This window comes from Brachyistius frenatus, unplaced genomic scaffold, assembly GCF_029030835.1.
Source record: "Brachyistius frenatus isolate BFR_SWC_R1_liver_20210118 unplaced genomic scaffold, ASM2903083v1 Contig_38, whole genome shotgun sequence".
Taxonomy (NCBI): domain Eukaryota; kingdom Metazoa; phylum Chordata; class Actinopteri; family Embiotocidae; genus Brachyistius; species Brachyistius frenatus.
Genome location: NW_027210637.1, coordinates 1440527 through 1467441, shown reverse-complemented (window position 1 = coordinate 1467441; position 26915 = coordinate 1440527). Strand labels below are relative to the sequence as shown.

General features: G+C 40.2%; 2 protein-coding genes across 6 annotated transcripts in view; one reads left to right on the top strand and one right to left on the bottom strand.

The window, feature by feature from the left end:
• Window positions 1–16479, bottom strand: part of LOC138622727 (teneurin-3) — a 187834-nt gene extending 171355 nt beyond the window's left edge. For 2 of the 5 annotated variants that reach the window (XM_069701719.1, XM_069701721.1), the window contains exons 1-4: window positions 16400–16479; window positions 16182–16322; window positions 12654–12774; window positions 9003–9087 (exon numbers count right to left, since the gene is read on the bottom strand). The gene's annotated coding sequence lies outside the window, so the exon portion shown is untranslated. Of the gene's footprint in view, window positions 1–9002; window positions 9088–12653; window positions 12876–12937; window positions 12978–16181; window positions 16323–16399 lie in introns of those variants that run through there. The other 3 variants (XM_069701722.1, XM_069701724.1, XM_069701720.1) reach the window with 2 other exon arrangements.
• aga (aspartylglucosaminidase) lies at window positions 14042–26832 on the top strand. Its single transcript, XM_069701767.1, has 9 exons — window positions 14042–14268; window positions 17437–17590; window positions 18910–19022; window positions 20346–20458; window positions 22430–22532; window positions 22923–22998; window positions 23317–23424; window positions 25368–25501; window positions 26732–26832. Exons 1-9 carry the CDS (start codon window positions 14142–14144, stop codon window positions 26830–26832), a joined length of 1029 nt encoding a protein of 342 aa, XP_069557868.1. The 5' UTR covers window positions 14042–14141.
• Window positions 26833–26915: the final 83 nt, after the last annotated feature.

Here is a 26915-nt window from a genome sequence, read left to right as displayed (position 1 = left end):
CATTTGAATCCAAATCAATAATTCTCTCTCCAACCTGAAAGAAAACAATGATCAGAACAGGGACTACAATACTTTCAGCACTCCAGAGGACCTTTTCTTTTGCTTAGCAAGAAATAGGCCTTAAATTGAATTTGGAAATCAGTGTGGCCAAAACAAAATCTTTACTAAGCAAATGAGTGTGCATTGTCTTTTGGTATCTGAAGTCAGTAGGGAGAGGAGAGGTGTCCAACCTTGATTGGAAGCTCTATTGCCAACGAAACAATTCAATTGTGGTTCACAGATCGGTAATTTGTCTCACTCGTCCAAATAATTCCTCCTGCATTCATTCTAATTAACTTCAATTGAACTGGTTGTGTTGTAGGAAGCAGTGGAAACAGTGCTCAGTGCTCACAAGATACCGAGGCTGATTTCATTACTTTGCCCTAAATTCTTTTCAATATTACATCCCAATTGTATTTAAGGACCGCCCGAATTGAAAAATTACTTTGAAACAGGACATTTCAGCCATTATGTTATTTCAGCACGTGCTCAGAACAGTGCTCAGTGCAGCAAAGGACATTTTTGATTATTTTTCACTTCATACGTATGTCATGGCCAAACGGCATTTGATTTACGACTGGAAAATAGGACACATTTCAAACTTTGATAATGGTGATAAGTTGTTGAGCTCCAAAGAAAATTCAGGGGCATTTTTTAAGACTTGGAACAATAAAGATTTGATTTAGAGCAACCATTTCTGAAAAAACGAACAATGACAATGTGGGCTTTGTGGAGGCACCTACACCTACTGCTATTTCAACAATGTGTACTGCGATATTTTTTGCGTGGCTTCACTTTAAGGACGACAAATATCGGTATTTTATTTGATAGCTTTTCAATACATTGTTCTTCAGACAGACCCATTTTGATGAAGTAAAAATGACTGAAGTAAAATGTGTCTTAAATTGCCTGCACTTATATGGCACCTTTTTACCGTAGCGCTCTATAAAATGCTTTACAAATGGTGACGGAGCTGCAATGCAAAGTCCGCATGCAATTGGAAGCAATTTAGGGTTCAGTCTCTTGCTCAAGGACACTCTGGTATGCCGACAGCAAGATCTGGGATTTTAAACGCTAATCTTACAATAAGTAGGCAAACCGCTGTACCATCTGAGCCACAGCCGCCATTGTCCTACCTTAACTTTTACAATTTAATTTGTTTGCGGGATAACATTTCATTTGCTTACCAAATGTTCTACATATTCTTTGTATTTGTAAAGCAGGAGTCTCCAAACAGTAGCTCGTGAGCTACCCGGAAGCTTGATTATATATGTGTATCGACAATCAATTTGTTATTTGTTCGCATAAAAGAAGCTTATTCAGCTGGTTTGGTGGAGCTCAGCTACGTGAATAAATGCTGAAGTGTCCAAGAGCTACATGAGTAACCCTCAAACACTTTCATTTGTCAAAGTAGCTCTCAGAGGAAACAAGGTTGGAGACATACACTACAAACAAGGTTGTAACATATTGAAAACTTAATTTTCTTTTAGATTAAACAGATGTTGACAAATTTCTCCTTTGAGGACATCATTTTTATGTAAAAAAAAAAAAAAAAATCTCAACATATCCAATTTCAGTTTCTCAAACTAGAACTGGAGAAAGTTTGATATTATGTGTTTGAAAATGACATGAATTAATATATTTAATATCAAAATAGCTGTAGATTAAGTTTTTGTTGTTCAAATAAATAATTAACGCACAAATTGTTATTGACATACTATCTCTGTATCTGTCACACAAGAAATGCCCTGCATGTAATTTAGCTGAGACAGTTCCACATTTACAGTTTCAGCAGTCCCTTCAGGAGAGGTTAGAAATTCTGTCTTTAGCAGCACATCTTAACATCATTGGGGCCTGTCTACATTACAAAGACTGGATTGACACTTGCATTCCTCTGTTGTAGAATTTCTAGTCTAAGTTGTCAGGATTCTTGACAAATTGCTTCACAACCAGCCAGTTAAAAAGCAGCTGTTATCTTAGCTGTTAGGCATCAGCATGAACAGCAGCAAAAAAAAAAAAAAAAAAAAAAAACTTTTTCTATTGTTCGGGACTGTCCACAGACACGCTGTAGCTCACGAACAGCCTTCCTTTCAAATTATTATCACTACCTGTACGCTGTCGTGGGTTCATGGGGCTCAGAATACAAAACTCCATAAAAATACCTCTCCGGGAATGTCAAAGTGTTCCTATTCTTCCTCATGTAAATTGCAGGGATCTACGATGCTTTGTCACAATTGAATGTGACAACAAGTCACAAAAAATAAGTCTAATCACTCTACTACTTAAAATCCCTTTTATTTTATTTTTTACTTTTATGAAAAAAATCACGTAAAAAAACAAATGACTAAATATAGAGAAAGAATATTTGTATCAGGACATCAATCTCTCTCACGAGCTCGCCAGATATTTGGACCAAATCTCAAATCTCAAAAAAATTCTCGTGAATTTTGAATACATATCAAACGATTCTTCAACTGATAGGCCCCTTTTAACTTAATTTAAACATCTGAAAGACATCTAGAAAGAAAACAGGTGAGCGGAAGCTGTTGCTGTACCATTTTTCTGGTAATGTGTGGCATCAACTGTAATGTGTTTTTTAAGATCTTATAATTCAATATTGAAACCATTTACCTAAAGAGACGTGCAGCATAGGTTTTTGGCATCAGCAGTCAGGCACGAATGGGTGAAATGATTCCCACTGTTAGAGAATAAACCCTGAACTGTTTTAAGACAGGCATTAAACTACAGAAGACAAGGATTAGATGGTTCTACACTGCCAGTGCAAGCATTGTTCTTGCTAATGAGCTCTTTTTCTAGTATCATTTTCTCTAAGTAGGTTATTTACAAACCCACTGATGGTCATTACTTACCAGCTAAACGAATTGCAAACTTTACACGGCAAATGAAACCGATTGATACTCAGACTTTTAATCCACTTTCTATTCTGAGAAAAAAAGGTCATGTAATCTGATAAGAGAAGAAAGAGAAGAGAAGAAAGCTCGGCGTATCTTAAAATTTGGGCGTGTTTTTGAATTTGCTGATTAACTGGCGGTTTGTTTTTATTGATTCCGGGCGGTCTTGAACCTCTAAAGATATACAGTTGCTCCAAAAATTGTACACCACTGATTATATGAGTGATGTGATAGTTTCTCATTTATGCCCCGTTTTTTTTTTTTTTTTTTTTTTTTTACAAATAAAGTACAAAAAGAAACCAAGGTCATAATGACAGATTTGAGCTTTCCAACAAAAGTACAGCTTCAGTGCACCTTCACCGGTCTTTTGACAGACATCCAGGCTCCAGATTACAAGTCAGTGAGCAATTAAACCAAATGTTCCTGCTTTAAAGGCAAACATCGCACATCCCTTTCATGGCATGATTAACTACAGAAGAGCAGAGCTCGACGCAGACACAATAAATTAATGACTTCACATCACAGCAGTGCAATAAAGTTATCAACTTCGTAAAAAAAAAAAAATCCCCATTGATTTGCAATGTATCAATCACAAGTCAGCCGTAGACCAAGGAGCCAAAGCAAGTTATTGATTTGCAACTGAAAAAGGAATATCTTAGCAAAATGCCAAAACATCCGCAGGGAATTGCTCAAAGTTAAGACAACATGTCAAGTGATACGAGTTACTAGAATGACTTGTTTTTCTCTATTTCTCATGATAGTTTGACCCTGAAGGACTAATAAATGAGCTACTGTATATATCACTGCATATGACTTAATGTGCTTTGAAGCTGCTATTGGTACAAAATAATGAGCGTAAATTAGTTTCATTGAAATGAATATGATATTTGGCCGTGCTTACAAACTGTTCAAGTGAAAACAAAGTCAGGTAAAAGGAATAACAACGAAAACATCCGTAACGGAGCCAAACGTTTCATTTATCTGTTTGTACAAGTTTTAGAAAGATATTTAAATTGGATGTACTTTTCCAATTATTTGATAACAATCCCTTGTCAAAAAGTCTTTGGACAATTCTTAAAACCCTCAAGGAATCGAATTGGAATTTATCTTATTTTGGAACAAATCCTCCAAGATTTATGGCTCGAAGACGGATCCTTGGGCCAAATTCTCCTCTGCTCCAAATTTGTTTTGGCACTCCGAGGGTTCAAGAGTAATTTTAAGATAACTTCCCATATTAATAAAAGACATGATGACATAAGACCTAAGAAGCAATTATTTACTCATTAAATGGGTTAGCAGGTTGGCCTAAAGCTGCATAGGCTAATTAATAAGGTAGTTGGCTCAATCCCTGACGGCAGACGGTATTCCCTCTGTGAGCCAGTGACTGAGGGCTTCCAAGTGTTACTTCTTTAGTGCCGAACAACACCGACACAAAGTCATTGACAAAGGCCCTTGACCCCAAACTCGTCTAACATAAGGCAAGTAATGGGTATTATGGTCTGATTGGGTTTCTCCACCTAAAAGGATTACGTTAAAAACTAAAAAGAACTAGTTTGATGTCAGAATATCATGCTGAGGACTAACACTAATATCCAGCAGGTGGGTGAGCGCGCTCGCTTCACTTTAACGTCAACAACCAAAGACTACACATGCTGGGAATGCCTTTGTTGTCTCTTTCAACGAAAATGTTCCTTTCTGCTTTTAAATGTTTTTTGTTTTTTTTAATGATGTGAACAGACACAGCAAGGTGCAGATTGGTGCAGTTAAATCAATGAATAAATGAATAAATTCAATAAATCAATAAAATAAAGTTTTCTCCATCATGCCATTTTTTTTTTATTTTGAACGTAAAACTTTTTTGTTTGCCTTAAGTTCTTCAGAGGGATTATTAAAAAGTCTTATAAAGTATCGTATTTTGGAGAGATGTAAGAGTGTAGGGATTATTTAAAAAAAAAAATAACACAGGCTGGTTCTGTATATTATTATCAAATACCTTGAAAAGACCCAAACCAATAACAGATGAACCAAAGTATTTCCTGGATAAAACCTGTAGAGGATATTCTTCTGTTTCCTTGCCGCACATCTTTACCACCTCTCTCGTCGAGTCAGTCGACGTTGTCGTCTCTGCGCTACGAACATGGTCACATACACTGTCACTAATTCATCAAAAGTGTTGTTAAAATACTTTGAATAAAGAATAAAAACACAGTTGTGCAGCTGTTTTGTCAAATCAAAGAGAAGTGTTTGTGAAGAGTGAGAACTCATAGGAACTAATGGGCTGAGTTTCACAGACAGCAGAAGGCTATAACGCCTCTTTGTTTATCTTGGCTTGCTTTTTTTGTTTGTTTTGCTTTGTACTAAAGTTGTAAATGAGACCTGATACCTCATACTATTTTTGGTTAAAAAAAAAAAAAAAAAGTCTAGAAAGTGACATTAAAACACTATAGATCACAGTAACCGCCTCACTGCTTGCATAACACTTGCAACTTGCAACACATCCTGAACATACTGCCACTGTTAAGTAGAGCCACGTTGCAATTGGCCGCAATTTCTTTTTAAATCCCAAAAAGTATCAAAAGTGAGTATAGTCGAAAGTAAAGCTGCAGTGCCAGCAGTGGAAAACACATCGTTGGTTTAAGTTTACTCTTGGGCTTTATTGACAATCTAAAAAATGTTGACTTCTTTTCAAAGTTATTTTCTATCCCTAAATTAAAGCTAGTAAAAATACATGCCATCTCTTGATATGGCTGCAGTTTTTAATCGTGAAAGATTGCAGCTTTGTATAGCTGTTTTTTTTTTTTTTAAGGTACCGATCAATACATATTTCAGTTCATTCAGGTAGTGTAGCAAAAATACTTCTATTTAATCTGGTTAAAGACTGTTTAAAGCCCTCTTCTCTGACTCATAACAGTCACAATACTTAAGTTTAAGCGGTTTGCGACAGTTTTTATTTGTTTCCATTTTATGACTAACTGTTGGACTTCAGTCCCTACCGGAGTGGCTTCATAGAGAAGGTCTAACAGCACCACTGTCACTATTTCAAAGGCTGGTTGTCCCTTAGCAACACCAGGGAATTTAAAAAAAAAAATGAAATATGAAAACAGTTAATCAGTCAGCCCATCAAACAACTTGAATTCCACCTCAGCATACTAAGGTTACTCCTCCCTAGATACCAGCGTGTCTTATCAGGACGTTTCAGGCGGCTGGGAATAGAAAGAGAAAAAGAAAAGCCCGACGTGCCCCTGCCAGTGCTGGAAAAAGTGCCTCTTCTTGCTCTCTTATGCGTGAAGAGGATTTTAAATCTCCAGAGTAATACCTGTGGTTTTTGTGATACATTTACCAAGATGTTTTTTTTTTTTTTCACTAAAGACATTTCAAACCACCCTTAAAACATCGTTTGAAGATGTTCGGAGATCAGGTTTGTGCAGCAGTTGGTTGTAAAAGTTTTTTTTTTTTTTATGTGCCAACGCTATATTTACAGGGAAATAACCCCACATCCACCTCATTTTCTTCGAGTTATTTTGCTTTTATAGTTTCTTCCCTATTATTTAAACAATTCAGACACATCGGTGGGCTGTGAGTTAGACCATAACCACTTGGAAATCTGATTTAAAGTAGTGGTCTTCAGACTTGTCATGCCGGGTACGAGGCTGCAGCTTTATTATTAGACACACTGTGTCATAAAGAGAATTGCAGAACAGCTCTGTGTGGTTAATGCTTCAGCCCCATCCTCTGGATCACCGGCACAATTACATTGTGATTGACTTAGCAGGATCACTAAAGCTACTGATGAGCTCTGCTCTGTCGCTTCCCTTTGTCTAAACAGCATTTTCCTCTCCCAGCAGAGTGACCTTAATAGACCCGCGGTACGTGAGGTGCATCTAAAACCTTTACCGAGATGTTTGAATTTATCGCTTGTGACAACAAAAGAAGAAGTGAGGAGTGGTTTCAATAAATGGAGAGGGCAGCACAGAAATCCAGGTAATAGAATTAAGGAGCCTTGTCCCAGATGTAACTTCGCAAGGGACTTTTAATGTACTGTATTTTCCTCTAACTTAATCCCCAAGTCCAATTTTTTTTTTTATCGATGTGCTCGGGGGTGTTCTTTGCACAACTTTATTCAAATGAACTCCTGAGAGATGGATCTTCTTTACGTGAAATGGAAAATAAATAAGAATAATGTGTAATTTCCTGTTGCCATTTTTCATATGTTTGGCACACAAGCTACAACCTACGGTATCATTTATCATAAAACTATGTACAAAGGAGAGTACGTTATACTTTATTACATACAGTATCAGGAGAGTGTAGGGTGGGGCATACACGCTGACTAGGTTGAGAATATAACATTGTATTTTATTGTCTTTAGACAGATGTAGTTTATGCGATGGAAAATAAACTATCCGTTGGCAGTTTGCACATAAAATGCATGTCAGAGAAAAATATGCCTTGACTTCCATTAGTGGAATAGTCCTCAAATGCCATCAGTAATCACGATGCTAAAGAAAAGATCTGCAAGAAGGTAGCTCTGATATTTTGCCGTACAGATAACTTAAATCAAACTCGAAAGCAGAGCTAACAGGCTCTCGATTCTTCAACTGCTTTCCGAACAGATTTTGTGCAGAGCAGAATGAACAGTGAGGTTGTACTCCCAAGTTCCTCCCGAGCATTCATCCACCCACAGACAGAGCTGGCTCATGACAACAAACCATTATGTGGTCTCACACTGTACGGTTTTCTCCGCTCTGAAACTTGCCTATTTTCTCCCCCAACAGGAGCACCAGCGCGGCGTACATGACATCTAACTGGGCACTGTCTTCCTGCTACTTAGAAGTCTGACTGTTAGTTAGAAGTGCATGCATGGGTTTATCTTTAATCCGGCATGTCTGACAGTCTGTTCAGCAAGCTTCAACTAAATGAAAAAGCAAACACTGAATGGCCCCAAATCCTAGTTTGCAGGGGACTCAAACATTCAATCACAAATAATACAGCTGTATCTAAGCTCCTGAAGCCTCTGTAGAAGGCTGACTTACTATGCAGATTTGCTGACATGATCTCAAGAGTTGACATGACGGGAAGTTAAAATGATAAAAGAAAAAAAAAACGGTTTATACAATGAGTTGGCTCAAATGAGGTCTTGTTATTGAATGACATTGGCTTTCCTTAACATATGTGCATAGTATGTAAAACTTTGTATGGAACAGGTATTGGCAAGAGAGATTTACCATACAGTAAAATGCAATGCAGGCGTTAATGCTGCCTGAAAACATGAGAATAACGAATAAACTAGCCGCTGCCGCACATAATAAGAGGCAGGAGGTGTTGTTGTTGTTTTGTTTTTTTACCCCTTCCGTCAGCATTTCTAAGCCGTTTCTGACTTATCTAGGTTAAAATCGAAATGACGACCCGCTAGTTTATTTTCGTTAGGTCTTGATTCATTTTTAGACATATTTTAAAATATTTTGTGTGGGGATGGAGCTTAAGCTTTCTGTTTTCATCTTATTTGTTATGATTAAAGTTCGGCCACAATGAAAACATACAGAATTAATGCTGTGTTTACATTGGTAGATATATTACTGCTACCGTACTGTGTATTAATCAATTAAATCTGAATTATTATGTCAACTTTTTTTCATTCACAAACACTTCAAAGGGATTCAAACAATAGTTTAAAGCATGAGCAGTGAATGGTCCAGTTGGACACTAAACTTGACATTGAAGGTATGTCAAATAAATTAGCATGTAGCTTGGTGATTGGGATTTCTTGGCTACGCGTTAAAGGGGAATTATTGGCTATATCATCTCCTATTTTTTATAAGTTGATGAAAAACAAACTTTTCAGGTGGGAGTACTTTGTTAACTGATGTTGGTTGATAGACTTAGGTTGCGTTTTCTCTGAAGACAGATCTGTTCCGAGGAACAGTCCATCCTGTGCCAGCCAAGAGATTTTTTTTTCTTGTTCTTGTGTCGGACAGCTGGGATTGCAGTTTACCTAAATGACATTTTACCCCATTTATTGCCTTTGAAAATCGACTTTTTCTTTTAACAGACCTGTCAATTCTCGCATCAGAACTTCTCCATGGGCATCTGTGTTACACAAGCTCCGGACAAACCTTCGAACCATCTGTTTTGGACACTGTGGAAAAGAGTAAAAAAGAGAGCTAATAGACAAAGCTGGCATTCGGGATGATAAAAAGAAAAAAACTCATTTGTTCTGTATTCATTTTTTTTTTTGAGAGGGTTAAAAAAAAAAGTGAACTTGTTTTTGAAAATGAAATCTAACATTTTTTTTTTTTTTTACTGTGACGATATTCCCTTGAGTGAGCATCTTTCACTGAGCACATTTTAAACTGTTAACAGTTCCAGTGAATAGAGTCATGTTCTTTGTCAAATCACTGTTAAAATACAAACCTTTTTTTTTTTTTTTAAGTTTCCCTAAATCTTACCGAGTCCAAAATATGTAAAAGTTTAAAGAATTTTTTCAACTCATACCACTAAAACTGTCTATAACAAAATTATTTAAAAACCAACATTTTTTTGTTTACATTATATATTCCAGTAACAAAAACACCTCATATATTACTGATGTATTTTGTAACTCACAAATATCTATATAGGTATCGGATTCAAAAAGCTAGTATCACCTGGGCTACAATTTGAAACAGCCACTGTATATTGCAACAACATTTGTCAGCAGCTGTCAATCAGACGGCAGATATATTGTCCATCAGGTGTTATATACAGCGGCGTGATGGTTCGCTGATCCATGCATGCATCTTTTAAGATATCATTGCACTCGCCCATACTGACATTGTTTTTACCCTCTGAGACTACTACGAAGGACATTAAGAAATAACTTGAAAGTACATTGGTGATTTATGAAGTTATTATCAAAAAGAGACTGCTTTAGATGCTGTTCTTTAATTTGGATCAATAACACAGGTGACAGTAATAATACTCTCTCTTTCTCTCTCATCCATTTTCTCTCCATCAGACACCTGTCAAAATCACACTAGGACTTTCCATTGTTTAAGGAAAACCAATGAATAAAATATAAGTGAAAATTGTATTTTTCATATGAATAATGTAAAAGAGGGCACGCTGTTGGCGTCCACGTCTCAAGGTTAGACTATATTGTTAGTTTCCCTGCCTGGCCCCAGCTTTGTTCTTGTTTGGTACAGAATGACAAGATCTAATTCTATCAAGTTTTCTGTTCTAAGGGACACTTTTCCTCCTCTGCTGTGATATGCTATTCCAAGAACTTGAAAGAAAAATCCCTGCATGAGGTATGTAGTGTCAAGGCAGTACCATATGGTACGACTTGGAGAGTATGCCAGAACTTTTCACCACAGTCTGTTTCTTTCGCTCTGTCATGATCAACCGCCTCCTACCAGGAGGTAAATTGAAGGAGCCGAGGAAAAGACTGATGGAACATCGCAACAGATTTATATTCTTAAAGGATTAAAGACGACACTCAACTGATGACTTCATGCCAAAACTGTTCTCCAAGGGAAATTCAGTTGATAAGTGAATTGTAATCAAAATCCAACGCATTAAGTCGGAAGGTTTGCGTTCGTCATTTGTTTCGTCTTTGATGGGCCAATAATCTCTCCGTTGGGCAGCAGGTATGAGTGAACTGTCTGCGACAATCATACAATTTATTTTTATGAGCAAAATCCAGCAGGGAAACTAAGGATTTTTCAAAGAAGCCTGCTTCTATTTCCTGTATTGCTTCATTAGTAAACAAACCTGTAGCTATGGGCACCTTTCATAAGAACAACATTTTGGATGTTCTTGTAAACCCAAGATTATTAATATTTGTCTGAGGCAAAATCTAAAATGTTGGCTGTGAGTTACACAGTAAAGGTACTTTTTGGGCGTATGCAGTGGAGAATGTAATAAACCTTATTCTGGCTTACTATTAGTCTCTATTTTACACGTTATGAGCTAACATTGGCTGAATGTACAATTAATTTTGGTTTCTGGCTGGACCATTTGACTTTTACAAAAGGTCAAGGCTCAGTGTAGACTTTGCGTCTTCTGAGGGACTACCTTTGTGGAGCACATCCCTGGAACGAGCCAGCCTCTTAGTTTGAACACATTGGATTCAGAAAGTATTCAGAAGATTTAAATATAATTTTGCCCAGCAATAACCCATAGTGCAAAATGAAACTTTAACATTTTCATAAAAACTCAAAAGCAAAAATTTCTCATTTACAAAAGTATTCAAACCCTTAATTTATCACCTAGAAGTCCCTTCTGGCAGCAATGGTCTTTACAAAGTTTGGGTGCTTTGGGTGCATTTCGGCAGTTTAACCTTTTCTTCCGGGCAGATCCCTTCAGGCTCTGTTAAATAGGAAGTGTCTGTGAACTACACCCCCCTCCCCCCCCTCCCCTCCTCCCTTAGGTCCCTCCACAGATGTTATACAGGGCTTAAGTCAGGGAGCACTGGGCCACTCAAGGACAGCCCTGTCCTCAAACCACTCCAGCATTGTTGGATGCTTTGTGTCATTGTCAAGCTGAAAGGTGAACCTCTGACCCAGTCTAAGGAGGCTGCACTCTAAAACATGTTTTCTGCAACGATCTCCGTATTTGGCTGCATTCATCCTTCCCTCAATTCTGTAATAATAATGGTATTATTAAGGCACTAAGCAGTGCCTGTGGTGCGTAGAGGTCTGCTTTAAAGAGTTCAATATTTTGACCACAGAATCTCTTTGCTTAGAGTATTAGAGTCCTTTAAACGTTGTTTGGCAATCTCCAAGCTGCCGTAAGCCATAAAGGCCCTGCCGCTGAGACGGTCATCACTTTTGAAGGTTATCACTTCTCTCGATCGTATTCATTGGAAATTCAATCTTCGGTACAATAGCAAGTCCGCAAATAGTGAACGAGTCTGAACCTTGTCTGAATCCACTATGTATGGACTATCAGCTTCTATCAGCCTGACAAATGTGAATGTCTGTCATTAACTCAGTGAGTGAGGGAGTGAAGAACGGACCGAGTGATGAAGTTACACTACTGGACACACGGATGCTGTGTAACCGACTTAAGTTACAACCCTAGTCGGCTGAATACTGTGGCTTCCCGTATTTGTTTAAAATTGTTGATGGGTCTTGAATCTTATCATTTAATATCAAGAAATTGCCTGATTATTTTAATCGATGTAAATGATCTCTTAGAGGAAAATCGAGGTGCTCACATCTCCATGAAAATTGGCAAAGATTAGGGGTTATGAAGTATGCGGGGGAAAAAAATTAAACGTGACTACGTTGTATATGACATTAGCCTCGCTGTGAAAATCAATTCATTAAAAAGAATGTAAGACATTTGCACTCTAAAACAATAAACATTACTGTCCTCGAGTATAAATATTGATACATGATTATTATATTTTCCTGCTGACATCAGTAGCATGAAGGCATAACGCAAGTGCCAAGCAGATGTCAAATAAAACAGCGGGAAGGCTCCATCATTAGTAGATAGTACACTGCAACAAAATCATACCTGGAACAAACTGAATTTGTGTCAAGCTGATTACAGCTGCAGACACATGAGAAATAAAGCTGAAAACGGCCTGAGAAACAGCCAGCAACAAGGTCAGCTCAGACAGCTTGCTGACATTTGCCGAACACAAACATACTGTCCATCTACTGTAAAAAGCACAAGCAGTACCGTCGACTGAAAGCACAAGCATCAAATACGTACCTTGGTTTCCTGGCACCTGCAGAGTAAATTAACCACTTGAGAGAAGTCACTGCGATCCCGGGGTGCCAACAACAAAGCCGGGTTTCTGCTTCCACTCTTGAAGTGGTCCTGTGCGGGCATCCTGGTGGAAATAATGATTACAACTATTGAAAACTTCCAGGTCACAAAGTCACACAGAAAACCTGCACACACAAAAATCTGGATGTTAGCAGTCCAGCAAACCTGGACAAAAAAAAAAAAAAAAAAAAAAAAAAAAGAATCTGGATTTTAGCAGTCCAGCAAACCTGGACAAAAACAAAAACAAATCTGGATGTTAGTAGTCCAGTAAGTAAGCATGATAGCAAGCATTAGCCTGCCACATAGCTTTCGTGGCTATTTAGTGAGTAGTATGATACTTTCTTGTTAGAATACTACAAATTGACCACGATGTTATAGCAGATTCTGTTTACAACCATATTCTAACAAATAGGAGGAGTCCCAAAAGTGAGGAATTTTGTCTAAAATATATTTACACATTAGCTTGGCCTGGGACCGGCTCAGCCCGTCCTGAGAGAGTGCAGCTTTTACGCTGAATTACATCAAAACTTAACTCTCAAAATAAGAAATTCAAATTTGAAATTTAAAAAACTAATTTTGAAGGTATTTTACAGTTATTTTTTTTCTTAAATGAGTGTTTTAAAATTTCCACAAAAACAAAAGTGTTGAAACTGTTCTTACCTAAAATCTGGTGTACATTTTTTTTTTTTTTTTTTTAAATACGTTTAAGCTGAAACATACATTTGCCTTTTTCTTTGGTTTACACAAGTCGTTGGTATCATACAGCCACCTACTATGAAGGTATTTTGGCGTCTTTATTATGCAAGCAAAAAAACAACAACAACTGTTTTAATAGCAAATTTCTTGCACTGCAATCAAAAGTCAAGTTTGTAAGTAAAACTATATAAACTGAGAATAAAATTATTGCATTGCAAACAAATTTGCTTTTACAGTTGTCACAGTTTTGGTCACATAATTAAGAATTTTGCTTACGAAACCAGACCTTTTTGGCTGCAAATTGAAAACCTTTGGTCTCGAGTCAAAAACCTTCGGTCACAACAAAATTCTTAATTCTGTGACCAAAACTAAGAAAACAATAAGAGCAAATTAGTTTGCCACGCAAATAATTTAATTCTCAGTTTATATATTTGTATTTACAAACTTGATTTTATTTTTTAATTTTTTAATTGCAGTGTGAGAAATTTGCTTTTTTTAATTTATTTTTTTTAATTTTTTGCTTGCATAATAAAGACACCTTCATACTTACACATTTCTCCTGCTCCGAAAATTGGTGTACTGTCCCTTTAAGGAAGAACCCGCCCCGCTCCGCGTGTGACACAACAAGGAAGTTTACGTGCGACGTTTTCGATCAAACCTGAAAGTAAAGCTTGCTTGGACATTAAATGGTAGCGGGCGTGATCATAGCAATGAACTGAGATTGTGTCCTTGTCCATGCTTCGACAGGACAACATGTTTGCAGCGCTCCTGATCTACACGTTAACGTTACCGTTCCCGCTCGGACATGCATCGGTGCCTCTCGTGATCAATACTTGGCCGTTCAAACATGCAACAGCTGCAGGTAATGACCCCCCCCCCCCCTTATCCCCCCCCCCCCCCCCAAAAAATGAAATACTCTACCATATATTTATATATTTTGTTTTGAACACCAACATATTGTTTCTGCAACGCATTACACCGGATTTTTGACTGTATTCTCTTACTTCCTCTTTCCATTTCAAAAGTGATTTGATTGATGATTTGGTCACCAAATGTTCAAAAACAAGAGAAAGCCTCACATTTCCCATCGACTTCAATTATTTAGGTTTGCAGAAAAAGCATTACAAAGTGATCCATGGCATTTGAGAGAGGTGAGGTGCCTGCACTCCTGCTCACTGTCTAACGTGTCTTTATTTTTTCCAGGATATTGTCTGCTTTATTATTATTATTTTTTTTTTAAGAAAAGGCATCTAAACTTTATTTTATTTTTTTTAAATGTCTGACCGTCTAGTTAGCTGCACACAATAGTTTTATGAAGGAATTCAGCAGCATCATGTACTATTAATTGGCAATTGGGTTTGATGATATGGGCCAAAAATAATATCACTATATTTTTTGCAATAAAAATGTTTTTTTGTTTTTTTTGATGATATGACAAAATACTGGAAATATATCGTGCTGTTAATTTCAAGAACAAACAGTTTCAATAAAATAAGTGGTAGTGGTAGTTTTATGTCAGCATAACAGTTTGGCTTTAAAGGATCAGTAAAAATGAACAACAATTATATATTCGTTCTATAGTTTGTAAATAACAACAGCAGCTCCGACTGCAGATTCATTCAGTGCTTGTTGTTACGGCGCGAAAGTTAGGCATGTAATGATGTCGTAAACCTCACACTATTCTGCATGTAATGCTACGACATCATTACGTAAACAAGTCAAAAATAATGGCACTGTCGCAATGTGAATTTATTTCATCATCTTGAAAATTGATAATAATATTGCGAACAAAACAATACGGCGCGACCCTGATCGGCAGCCATTGTGACAACCGACTGAGTCACTAATGAGACAAATGTCAGCCATTGTCTGGTTCTTAAATGTGAAGGTTTGCTGCTTGTCTGTTACGTGACAGTAAACTAAGACGTGGCACGAGCTTTAGAAAATAGTGTCGGCTTAGTCGTGCGGGCACATTTTCAGTTATTATTCATCATTCGTAATTGTCATAATTTTATTCCTGTCTTACATCTTGCAGACTAAATGATTCATTAGTTGTTGAAGAGAATGATTAGCAGCTTGATGGTACAATTAGTTGTTATTTGCAGCCCTAGAAGTGTTTAGTTTTGTCTCATTTTAATGTTTAGTTGATGTAGGATCAAACCCTGTGTGTGTGTGTGTGTGTGTGTGTGTGTGTGTGTGTGTGTGTGTGTGTGTGTGTGTGTGTGTGTGTGTGTGTGTGTGTGGTGAAATGAAATCTGTGGCAGGCTCCATAAATAGTATTTTCAGGATCCCCCCCTCATACCATCGTACTTTTTGTTTTTTTCCCCCCCTGCAGTATACTGCGACTGAACTGGAGCTCATCAGTACATGTATGTACGACCATCAGAGTCTTAGATGAGGATACGAAATGAGCAGAACCCACTAGGTTTCATAACTGCCATTGCCAAGTCTGCCCTCACTCAATTTGATTTCCTTCAGGATGATACATTGGACATGTTCAAATTGAAACCGAAAAACAGCATCGCTTGGGACTTATCCGTCAAGTGGATTTGCACCAGGTGCATAGCTCAAGACGAGGAGAAAAAAAAAACAACAACAAAAAAAAACCATCAGAGAAATGGTATTCAGAACATCTCAAGCAACAGCTCCGACCTGTGAAGTTAACTTAAAAAAAAAAATCTCGCTATTTGACAGATGGATGCCCTAAAATGTATCAGATCTGTGCCACCTCTTCTCCCTCAGGTGGCTGTGAAAATGAAAAATGTGCCAGGCTACCGGTTTTCCGGGGAGATATTTAAAGGTGTAGCCTGCGAGCCACGACTATTGATCCGCCCATGCAGATCTCTTTTCCTTTGGGGGCTTACAGAAGCAGCTGACAATAGCGGGCTAATCTCCTCTTCCTTTCTGCAGCGTTTTCTAAGAAAGGAAAAAGAGTGTAATGCTGAGTTTGATGTAAAGGAAAACGAATTATAGCCTGAGATGAGAGCACTTACCGAAGGTGGTCGATGAATAAAACGTATGGATGGCTGAATCGTAAGTGATAAGAGGAGCAATTCGTGGCAGCATCCTGCTGAACACAGTGTAGTGGTCTGAGAATTTAGTGGCAAGCTGGTGGCAGCGCTAACAGTTGGTATTTTGATCCCCCATGGGCACTCGGGGAGGATCAGAGACCAAATGCTTGTCAGCTCCCTGTTTAATAGGAAGCTTTCGCACTGGTCATCTTACCCACCATCTGACACTTTAACTCATCACCCCAGATTATTATTATTTTTTTTTTTAAATAGATTTGATGAATTCAGTTATCCACTGCGCGTACGGCATTTCGCCTAACGCAGCTGAAAGTCACGATCTCCATTAAAAAAAAAAAAAAGCACACGGGTGAACGGGGATGTTATTGTTTTTCACCGCGATTGAGCAATTTCTAAATTGCCAAAAGGTATTTCTCAAGTTTTTCTGCTTTCACACGTAGATTGTACATAAAAGTGGACGTAGCTTCCAGGTCTGAAAAGTGAGGCCCATGCAGAAGTGCCTTAAACTGCAATACCGCCGCGGGCCACTTGGGATTAGTTTCAAAAACCCTGAGGCTTCACAGACTCCTATTAAAATTCTCTAATGAAACACAAAGTACAAAATCCTTTTCCACAAATCATTATGGTGCCATTTGCTAAAGTCACGCCTTCTCATTAGCTTTCCGGCAGCCCCAACTGAAAGTAATCACATCATTAATTAGATATCAGGCCTAAAAACAACTGTATGTTTGGAGGGGTGGGGGGGGGGAGGGAAAGGGGGCGTGTCTAATTTAATTGACAGGCCTGTGGTGCAGTCAGATTTCTGCTACAGGTAAAAGACTTTACAGCTTTTTACGAAAGCTCACTTTTCACGCCTCGGCGAGACACCGACGTGATATCGAGCTGCATCCTTCCGCCGCAATAATGCGGCTATCAGAAATAGCGTTTTCCCCGTGTTGGGTGTGGCACTTTTGTTTCATGACACGCGGCACTGCTGAACCGATGAATCATCGTGTCCGCAGCGTGGAGCGCCCTGCAGTCCGGTGGCTCGGCGCTGGATGCGGTGGAGAAAGGCTGCGCCCGCTGTGAAACCGAGCAGTGCGATGGCAGCGTCGGCTACGGCGGCAGCCCAGACGAGTCCGGAGAGACCACGCTGGATGCCATGATCATAAACGGGTAAAACATGGACATGAATTACACCTTGGTGTTATTAGAAGTAAAAAAAAAATAATAAATTGGAAATGACACAGTAAACATATTTTCTAAAGCATCGTAGTTAATCAATTAAAAAAAAAATTAAAAAAATGGTAACATGGAAATGTTGTTTACGTTATTGGAGTTTAACAGCGGTTATGTATTCTGTGCAAGGCTATAAATTATTTAATTTTTTAAATATTTTTTATATATAAACATGAAATATCTACAAATGAACAGAGAAATGTTTATATGAAGATGGCCTGGATCTCGAATGCTAATTAGGCACCTGCAGCTGTCAGCATATCGTTTCACATTTTGCCTTTAAAACGTACAGGCGTGGCCGGGCGACCTTCGGCGCAAAGCCTTTGCCAATTAGTAGGTCCTTAAATGCAAACATTTACACGCGGCGGTCAAAGATAAGCGGCCAACAGTTGGTTATTTCTCTGTGAAATGTACCTTCTTCGTTTTTGCAGGAGAATTGACTTTTTTGAGTTGTTTGTTTTTGTTTTTGTTACACAGTCACGAATACATTGTGAGGGAGAGCAATCGACCCCCAGACGATCCGTCGAAGACGCATAAGAAACCCGGGGGCTATCACCCGCAGACATATTTTACTCCCGAGCGCTCGAATCCCCACAACTGTACAGTTTAATGTAGTTCAATAAAACAGTCCGGCGCTCAGTACCGGCGCTGCAAAAATGTTCCATTTTTGATATCATGTCAGGGAGGAATCAAGCCGACTCTTGTGGTAAATTCTCGAAGCTTTAGTTTCTTGTGATAAATATTCGAAGAGCCCTTTCAATGGAAGTGCAGTCCATCGCAATACCACCACAAACTGCAGGCTTACAAAAATAAGATGACCAATTTGATTTCACTCCGTTCGACTCAGAGAAAACTGAAATGCACACTACCGGCATTTCTCATAAATTAAGGAAGGAGCGCGTGTTGCATTCTGTGCTCGGCGGCGAAGTCAGATTTGTCAGCGCTCGCGCGCTGTTGTGTTATTCTCCCGTCAGCTATTCATGAAGAGCGCGGGAGGTTAGCAGTTGGAGGGCAGCGCCCGAGACGTGCGCCCCGTTGCCGCGGTTTGTTCTCGCCCGGCTTAACGATGGACGTAGATTACTTGCAGATACCGCTCGTGTCCGACATGAATTCTGATTTTTTTTTTTTTTTTTTTTTACCTGCCTCCCCTTCCAGTGGGGTCTGAAAGATACGGTGCGTGCCGGGAATTTAGGGGATATGCTCACAAATGCGGGTGTGTTTATTATTTTCTGCGTGCTCCCCCCCCCCCCCTCCAGCGATACGATGGAGGTCGGCGCGGTTGCGGACCTGAGACGAATCAAGAATGCCATCGGAGTTGCCAGAGCAGTGATGGAGCGCACCGACCACACGCTGCTGGTGGGAGAGTCGGGTACGTGCCGAATCGCCGGAGATGCCCGCGCGGTACCGCGTCATCGCGATACGACTTCGCTGGGATTTTAAACGTTTCGCATTGAAGTATGCTCACAGCTGATTTATTACCTTTCTTTTCAAACTGACAAGTGATGTCCCCCGCTGGAAAACCGTTCCATCTCGCTGCAGTCGGTTTCAATGCAGCCAAATGGGATTTATCAACCAATCGGAGTGGCCTACGATCACATAAAAATAATCAACAGTCGACTTTTTGCATACAATATTGCAATGAATTCTTAGATATAACTTCCTGCCGTTGGAGCGGAATGAATCCTTTTTCTTTTCTACTTTTTTTTTTTTATTTTTTTTTTAATTTATGTGATAAAACATCAACAATTTGTGTATGCATACAATATCGCAACAACAAAAACAATATCGTAATAGTTGGATGCTTCAGTTTGGTTTATTGTCCAAAAAAGCTTCAGTAAAAAAACAACAAATAAATAAAATAAAATCATGTTTTTTTGTTTTGTTAGAGGATGTCATTTTAACATTTTGTAATCCGGCCATTTTCGGTAAACAAGACAACGCTCGGAGTCAGTTTACTTGACCAACAGCGATCGAAAACGAGTTCCCCTTTTCAAATGCAGTCGTGGAGAGGTATAAAGAAAAGGATTAAAGGATTAAGTATCGCAGGCACTTATCACATTAGGGCCAAAGCCGTTCACACACAGTACGTAATAACGCGTGGTCTTTGCAACGCTCGAATAAGCTTTAACCGCCGGATGAGAGACATTAGCAGTAAGCGATGAACGCATGAGTCACAGCTGCAGTATCATGGCCTGAACATAAAAGAGGAGGATTGTATCGCGCTCGAGTGCAGCGAATAGAGGAGGTGCGCCACGAGTGTTCTTTAATGTTGGTTTTTTTTTGTGTGTGCGCGTATGTCACCCGAGCAGGAATTGAGCAGAAAAGACAGAATACCGCACCTCTCTTCGAGTTGTTCTAAAAGAAACCGAAGGCAAATATTGAAAACGTTTTTTTTTTTTTTTTAAATTTTAAGTCCGGCGTGATAAGTGTCTTCAAACAATTTGGCTCGAAAGTCAAGAGGTCTTGGAAGAGAAAGTTTACAGATTGCGTTTGAGCCGTCGTTCTTCAGGGAGCGGCGAGGTCTCTCGTATTCAGAGGCGCGATTGAAAGACTCCCTCGCAGGCCTAAATGAGACGAGATTGCCTCCGGTCGCGTCTTTGTTTTGCGACCCCTTTGTTTGTCTTATAACCCAAGGTCAGCGTCGGTCTGGAATGTGTAACCTGACCTGAAAGTATTGCTTCTCTCCTCCCAGCGTCTGTGTTTGCTGAAAACATGGGCTTCATCGCAGAGGACCTGACTACCAACAAATCTGTGACTATTTTCTCACAGTGGCTGAAGGGCAACTGCCAACCTAATTATCGAAAGGTGTGTGTGTGTGTGTGTGTGTGTGTGTGTGTGTGTGTATTAGACCGTGTTTCTCCTCACTTGTGTTGGCCACAGGCGTGCTGCATCTTAAAAGATTGATATTAAACCGGGAAATTGACAGGCATACTAAAGTAGTTCATAAAAAGTCGGCTTTCCGTGGTTAGAGGTGATGCCCTGCGGCACAGAGCTGTTGCTATTCTCTTCAACTCTCCCCCCCCGTTCGCCCCCCCCCCCCGATCACCGATGTCGAAATCTTTCAGCACGAGTCGGCTCTCCTCCGTCCAGAGAATCTCCATTGATCAAACCTACACTTTTTTTTTTAACACTAAAATAGTCCGCGCAAGGACGAGACCCCCCCCAAAGTTTTAGTCACGGCGGCAGGCAGTTCCGTCACGATCGCTTCTGCCGTCTTTTGAGTTTTCTCCAAGGCTTCCTCCCCGACTATCCGTAGGAACGGATCAATTCGTTTAACAAGTACGACGCGTGTAAAAGTTCTTCCGGAGTTGCTGCGAAGGTGTAGAAAAAAAAAAAAAACCTATTGAAAAATGGTACAATGAAAAAAAAAAAAACAAAAAAAAACGATATAGCGTATTGGTATGCATCCAGTGCTGCCATGAATTGCATAATCCGTGTAAGTTTAGAATAATAATAATTCTTCATCAAAAGACCTTTAGTTCAAATTTGTTGTTGTTGTTGTTGAAGTCCTTGTGTTTATTTTATACAGCTACAACGTCCAGACCAAGGTCCCAACCGCCGTTCGTGTTTCTATTACATTGTACGCTCGGTGCAGGAAAGAAACCCTGCGTGACGTACTTTACATCCTGGCGTCATCCCCTCTGTGTACTCGACGGCGATCGGTTTGTAGACGGCGTGCGTCCGGTGTCGCCGCGTCGTCATTTCGTCCGGTTGCCCTTTCTGTTGGGGGGGGAGAAATGAAAGAAGGGGTTCAGTTTGTTGCCGCTCCGTTAAATACGACTTCATTACCAGCACGAGTGAGACTTTTGATTTCGTCGCCAGACCAAATTGAAATGAAATATTTTGCCCGCTCCTCTTACCGCGGCTCATTTTTTTTTTTTTACTTCTCTCAACGGTCCCTCTTTTGTTCTTCGATCGTTTAACCCCCGTGTCGCCCTCGGGTCAGAATGACCCGCCTGCTGTGTTCTACCGAGTTCTATTTGATTTCTATATTCGTATATGTTTTGGGATCATCGGTCATCGTTCTTTAAAGAAACCCTCACGGCCTCCTGGTCACCAATGATCCCCCCCCCCCCCCCAAAAAAAAATATGAAAATAAAATAGAAACTTGGTTGAACACAGCAGGCGGGTCATTTTGACCCGAGGACAACACGAGGGTTGACGCGCCACGGTAGCCCGCCTCAGCGTCGGCTGAACCGTCCGAACACCCCGGCAAATGAACCAAACGGTCGAACTCTTTTTGGTTGGACTGGATTTGGTGCGTCGGTGCGGCGCCGTGGTCCCGAGGCACCTTTTACAACTCCTGTTTCGGTTTAGACGAAACTGAAAAACGGGGCGCAAAGTCACCCTACGGTTTGTAACGGCTTTCACCCGCTGGGCTCAAAATCGGACCGGTTTGAGCAGATTCCCGCTTACCTGTAACACCTGAAGGACGGATCCTGCAGGTCAACCAGGTTCCGCCGTAAGAGCCTCGAAGTAGAAAGACGGGAGGGGGGAGGGAACCCGCCGTTCGACTACGGTACCCTACACTCGACACGATCCAGAACAACTCGCAGTTCGGCAGCTCGTGTGCGTTTCCAGTAAAGCGCGGCGTTTCGCCCTCCCTGCTGCGCGTCGTTACGCGTCAGCTGCCGAACCGCTCGGCGACAACGCCGCTCGAAGGTTACATTTCGTCAAATCGACGCGTCCCGCTCGTGTACAATAATTAAGTCCCGGGACGACGGCAGTAACGCAAACAGTGACGCGGTTTCCTCTCCTGTCAAAAAAAAAAAAAAGAACGTCGTTCCAGATCCTTCCGAGTCCTGCGGACCCTACAGGCCCGAGGCGACGCGCCGCGAGAGGGCACGGCGCGCCGACACGCGCTCCCACGACACCATAGGTAGGTTTTTCATCTGCTGACACCCGAACCCGGCTTTTCCTCGGGCCGTCGCGGTGTTTCCGTACCTAAGCACGAGACAGGTGTGAGACGGGACGGGACGCTCGGCAGCACAGCGAAGGGGAGCGTACGCAGGCCTGCGGGCGCAGAGGCTGTCAGGGAAAAAAAGTCAGCGTTGAGGTCTTGAATTTGTGTTTCTGTGCATAAAGATCTGATGATGACGAATTGCTTCGACGCGAATTCTTATTTTACTCGCCTCCCTTTTTAATGGGGTCTGAAAAATAGGCGTGTGCCAGGAATTCAGGGGGTGTGCTCATAAAATGTAACGTCAGCTTTTTTTTCCACCAAGTTATGGTTGTTGTTTTAATACCACTTATTTTGTTTGCGCTCCAGGAATGATCGCTCTCGATGAAGGCGGCCGCGCGGCTGCTGGCACATCCACCAACGGACTGACTCACAAGGTTCCGGGGTATGCGGGTCGTGTTCATTTTAATGTCAAAAGCTCATCTCGGCCTCTTGGGGAAATGTGTCTTAACAACGAAACCTAAGCTCGAAGATCCATTCGTGAGCTTTTCGGAGTTATGTTTCGGCATTTTGTTTTTTCCCATTTACGTTGGAGTTCGACAGAAAGTTACTGAATGCGATGATACGTTTTGACGACGTAGGCTTAAACGCACAAGCAGCAATGATTGTTTTATGGTTAAAAAAAACAAAAAACAAATATTTAAAATGTTATTTCATTTGTGGCTCCGGTTTATATTTAAGTCCTGTTTTCCCTGTCCCGCAGGCGTGTTGGGGACTCTCCTATTGTCGGAGCGGGGGCCTATGCGGACAGCTCAGCCGGCGGTGCCGCCGCGACCGGAGATGGAGACGTCATGATGCGCTTTCTGCCCAGGTACCTCAGCCAATTTCCTCATGAAATTATAAATGTCTTTTCTGTGCCGTTACCTCGTGTCACAGCGCCGCGTAGTTTCTTTCATTTTTCTTAAATTTAAAAAAAACAAAACAATCTACTGAGGCATGCAAGTAACGTGAAAGAGGGTTTATATGTGGGAGTGTAAGCGAAGAATTAAAAAAATATATATACTTGCGCAAGAAGAAATTCCACTTAAGGTATAAAAAAACAAAACATCATAAACACTTCATCCATTGGAGTAGATGCACATTACGTTCAATTTATGGTTTTGTCTCCTGTTTAAGATGCATCATCAAAAATGGTTACCTCCCATTAATCTGAACTAACTCAAGAGTTGCACTTTAATTTCTATAAAACTGTGTTGACTGGCTGAAAACTGCTTTGACGCACTCTAACCTGAGTTTGTTTCTCAGCCATCTTGTGAATAATTTGACTGTTTTGTGGCTTCTTTTTTTTTTTTTTTTTCCACGACAGAAAACATTTTTTTTCCATCGAATATTGACATGTGTGACGCGCGTAAGATTCTAAACAGCCAACTTTCCGGTGTGAGGCGCGAGCTGCGAGCGCATAAATAGTATTCTGGAGCGGAGGCATGACTACGTTGCCCCAAAACTGTCATTTGTACATTCCACAGAGGAAGTGAGATTTCACTAAAGCGGCTGTTTGTTTCCCGGGCTGTGAGGATATGGCAGTCTCAGAATTTTTTTTTTTTAAGCTTTATTTATCTGGGATAGTTTGGCTGTTGTTGTTACAGTTACAGTCGCCTTCACATTCATAGTTGCACACAGCACACCTAAGGGCTGCGTATTTCAATTATAGTTTTCCCGACTCCCTTCCTTGAACTATTGGAGGCTTTTTTTTTTTTTTTTTTCCAAGAGAACCTTGTGGTGGACTTAAAGTGAAGTTTATTCATGCCCACAGTTTTCTGAGCAGACTCGGTATTTTAACCGGTGACTGTGATTGCAAGTCTTCCTGTAGGGAATGGGCCTTTAAAAAAAAAAAAACTAAAAAAAACCCCACTTCTGCCATGTATGTTGGAATGGTCCTCAAAATGCTGGTCCCAACATCCTCAATCTTTCCTGTTTTTATTAAAAAAAAATAATAATAATAATACAATCTCCCCCTGGGGATTTTACTCAAGTTGATTGGATTGCTATGTAGTCTGGAAAATAACATGTAATAAAGGTAGAGTTCTAGTCTAAAGTATTTGCCTTACCACAGGCTGCATGTAAAAGTGGACGAAGGTCTGAAAACTGAGGCCGACGCAGAAGAGCCCGAAGCTGCTGCGATACCACCGGGTGCCGCTAGAGGTCGGCTCCAAAAAGCCTCCCGGCTCCGTAGACTCCCATTCAACTGGTTTCAAAAAAATTCTCAGTTAACAAAATTTCTTCACGGGTCATCTTCAAAATAGATAAGCTTCAAAAAGCAGTGTTTTTTTTTTTGGGGGGGGGTCGTGTCTGTTTGATTGACAGGCCTGTGGTGCAGTCAGGTTGCAGCTGTCTGTTTAAAAAGCTGTACTTTCATTGCGGTCATTATAGGAAATTGAAAATGTGTCACTCATTGATGTAAACAGATGACACCAGTCGTGTCTCCGTTGGGAGCAAGTCATTTAAAAGTAATGGTAAATTACCACAACCTCTCCCTATTTGCCGAGTTGGTAAACTTGTGGACACCTGACAAGTAAAGGGATAACGTTCTTGCGTACCATGAAGTGAGGCGGGGAATGTTTAAATTTTTTTTTTTATAAATCACATTTATTCCGTATTTCATTTTTTTAACCATCAGATTTATCCAACGTGTTAATTAATAAAAAAAAAAAAAAAAAAAAAAAATTAAGCACATCGCTACCATCATCCCGGTCGGTGGCCTTGACAACACTTGTTAGTTTGCCTCATGCGTACTCCGTGTCACCCTGCCAACAGTTACTTGGCCGTGGAGCTGATGAGGGCCGGGGCCGATCCCTCAGCAGCCTGCGAGTCGGCCATTTCCAGAATCAAGCGGCATTACTCAGAGTTCTTTGGAGCCATCATCTGTGCTAACACAACGGGCCATTATGGTGAGTGTCTGGATTCACAAATGCGGGCAGCTGGGCTCCCCGCCAAAAGGCGCTGACGCGTATCGATAGAGACGTAGACATTAAACATATTGTATTGATATTTACCCGATAGAGCTGTAATTGTTCAACTTTAATAATGGGACCCAAAAAAAAAAAGACAACATTCAAAACAATTAAAAGACAATCCGGTGTAAATCAGACCTGAACAAATACAATGTGTGTATGAAAAAAATAAAAAATAAAAAGCGTGTCGGAATCTCAGTTTCATGCTTCTTTTTCAAATAATGATCAATTTTAATCCTTTAAAATTTAAGACCTTACCGGAATTTAAAATGATTTTTATTATATTACATAACCTGACTGTGTAATACCATAAACAACGTACTTAAAAATGCTTTCAAACCTGTTAAATCTTGGCCGTGTGGATTAGATCGTATTTGCTTAAAACAATAAGTCAAACTTAACGGTGTAATATCTTAATTTGCTTTCAAAGTTTTCAGAAAAACTGAGACTATCAAAAGTCGGGCATTAGCAAGCCAAATATTAAAATAAAAGTTATGTTTATATACGTTTTGTCCCGAATTTTTAAAAAGCACCCTGCACTAAAATAAAATGAAACCGTCGTTGGTCCTGAAGTTTGGTTATCCGCTTTTCCCTGAAGATTCCTAACAAAATCGATTCTGGAGATGTCGTTCATTCTCATGGCAACGAGAAAATTTGAAATAGTCTTTCCCCTTTTTTGAAAACTCGTCGTAATCTTTTCGTCTTAAAATGACAGCTTGTTAAGTACCGCGTCTACCGAACCTACACCCACAACATTTTGTTGCCACCCGCGCACACACACGCTTCCTTCCTCCATAACGACCGCTTGCTGTAAGTTCGGGAACGGATTACCGGTACCCGTGAGCGGGGATTGTGATATGGTGACATCGCATTTCGAGAATGGCCTATGTTTTGTCACTAATGAACTTCAACACCATTTACGGGATTTTTCAGATGTATCGATTTTAGCAGGCAACATTTCTTATCTCGCGACGAAAGTGCTAAATAATTTGCCCTGGATTCACAGGTGTGAACATAAAAAGGAAGGTTGTAGGAACGGAGGTTGTTAAGACGGCAGATCAAATTCTCATTTTATGCTGCTGCCGAATGGGGCCGTACTTAATGAGGAAGGGGCATAAAGTTTTGTTCTCCTGTAACAGTTAATCGTTTTCTCTTTCGTGTCCTCAGGTGCAGCCTGTAACAAAGTCCCCGGCTTCACCCAGTTCCACTACATGGTGTCGAACTCGGAGTCGGACGCACCGATCCTAAAATCTGTAGACTGCTTTTAAATGGCGTCCGACTGCAAACATCCTGTTTGTATAGTTAAAACGAATTAAAAGCATTCATACTGTGTTTTTATAATGATTTAATT

Coding starts and splice junctions, on each gene's coding strand:
- aga (XM_069701767.1), top strand. CDS start 14,142: ATGCTTCGACAGGACAACATGTTTGCAGCGCTCCTGATCTACACGTTA. Junction 14,269..17,436: donor CAAACATGCAACAGCTGCAG/GTAATGACCCCC, acceptor TCGTGTCCGCAG/CGTGGAGCGCCCTGCAGTCC. Junction 22,999..23,316: donor CTGACTCACAAGGTTCCGGG/GTATGCGGGTCG, acceptor CCTGTCCCGCAG/GCGTGTTGGGGACTCTCCTA.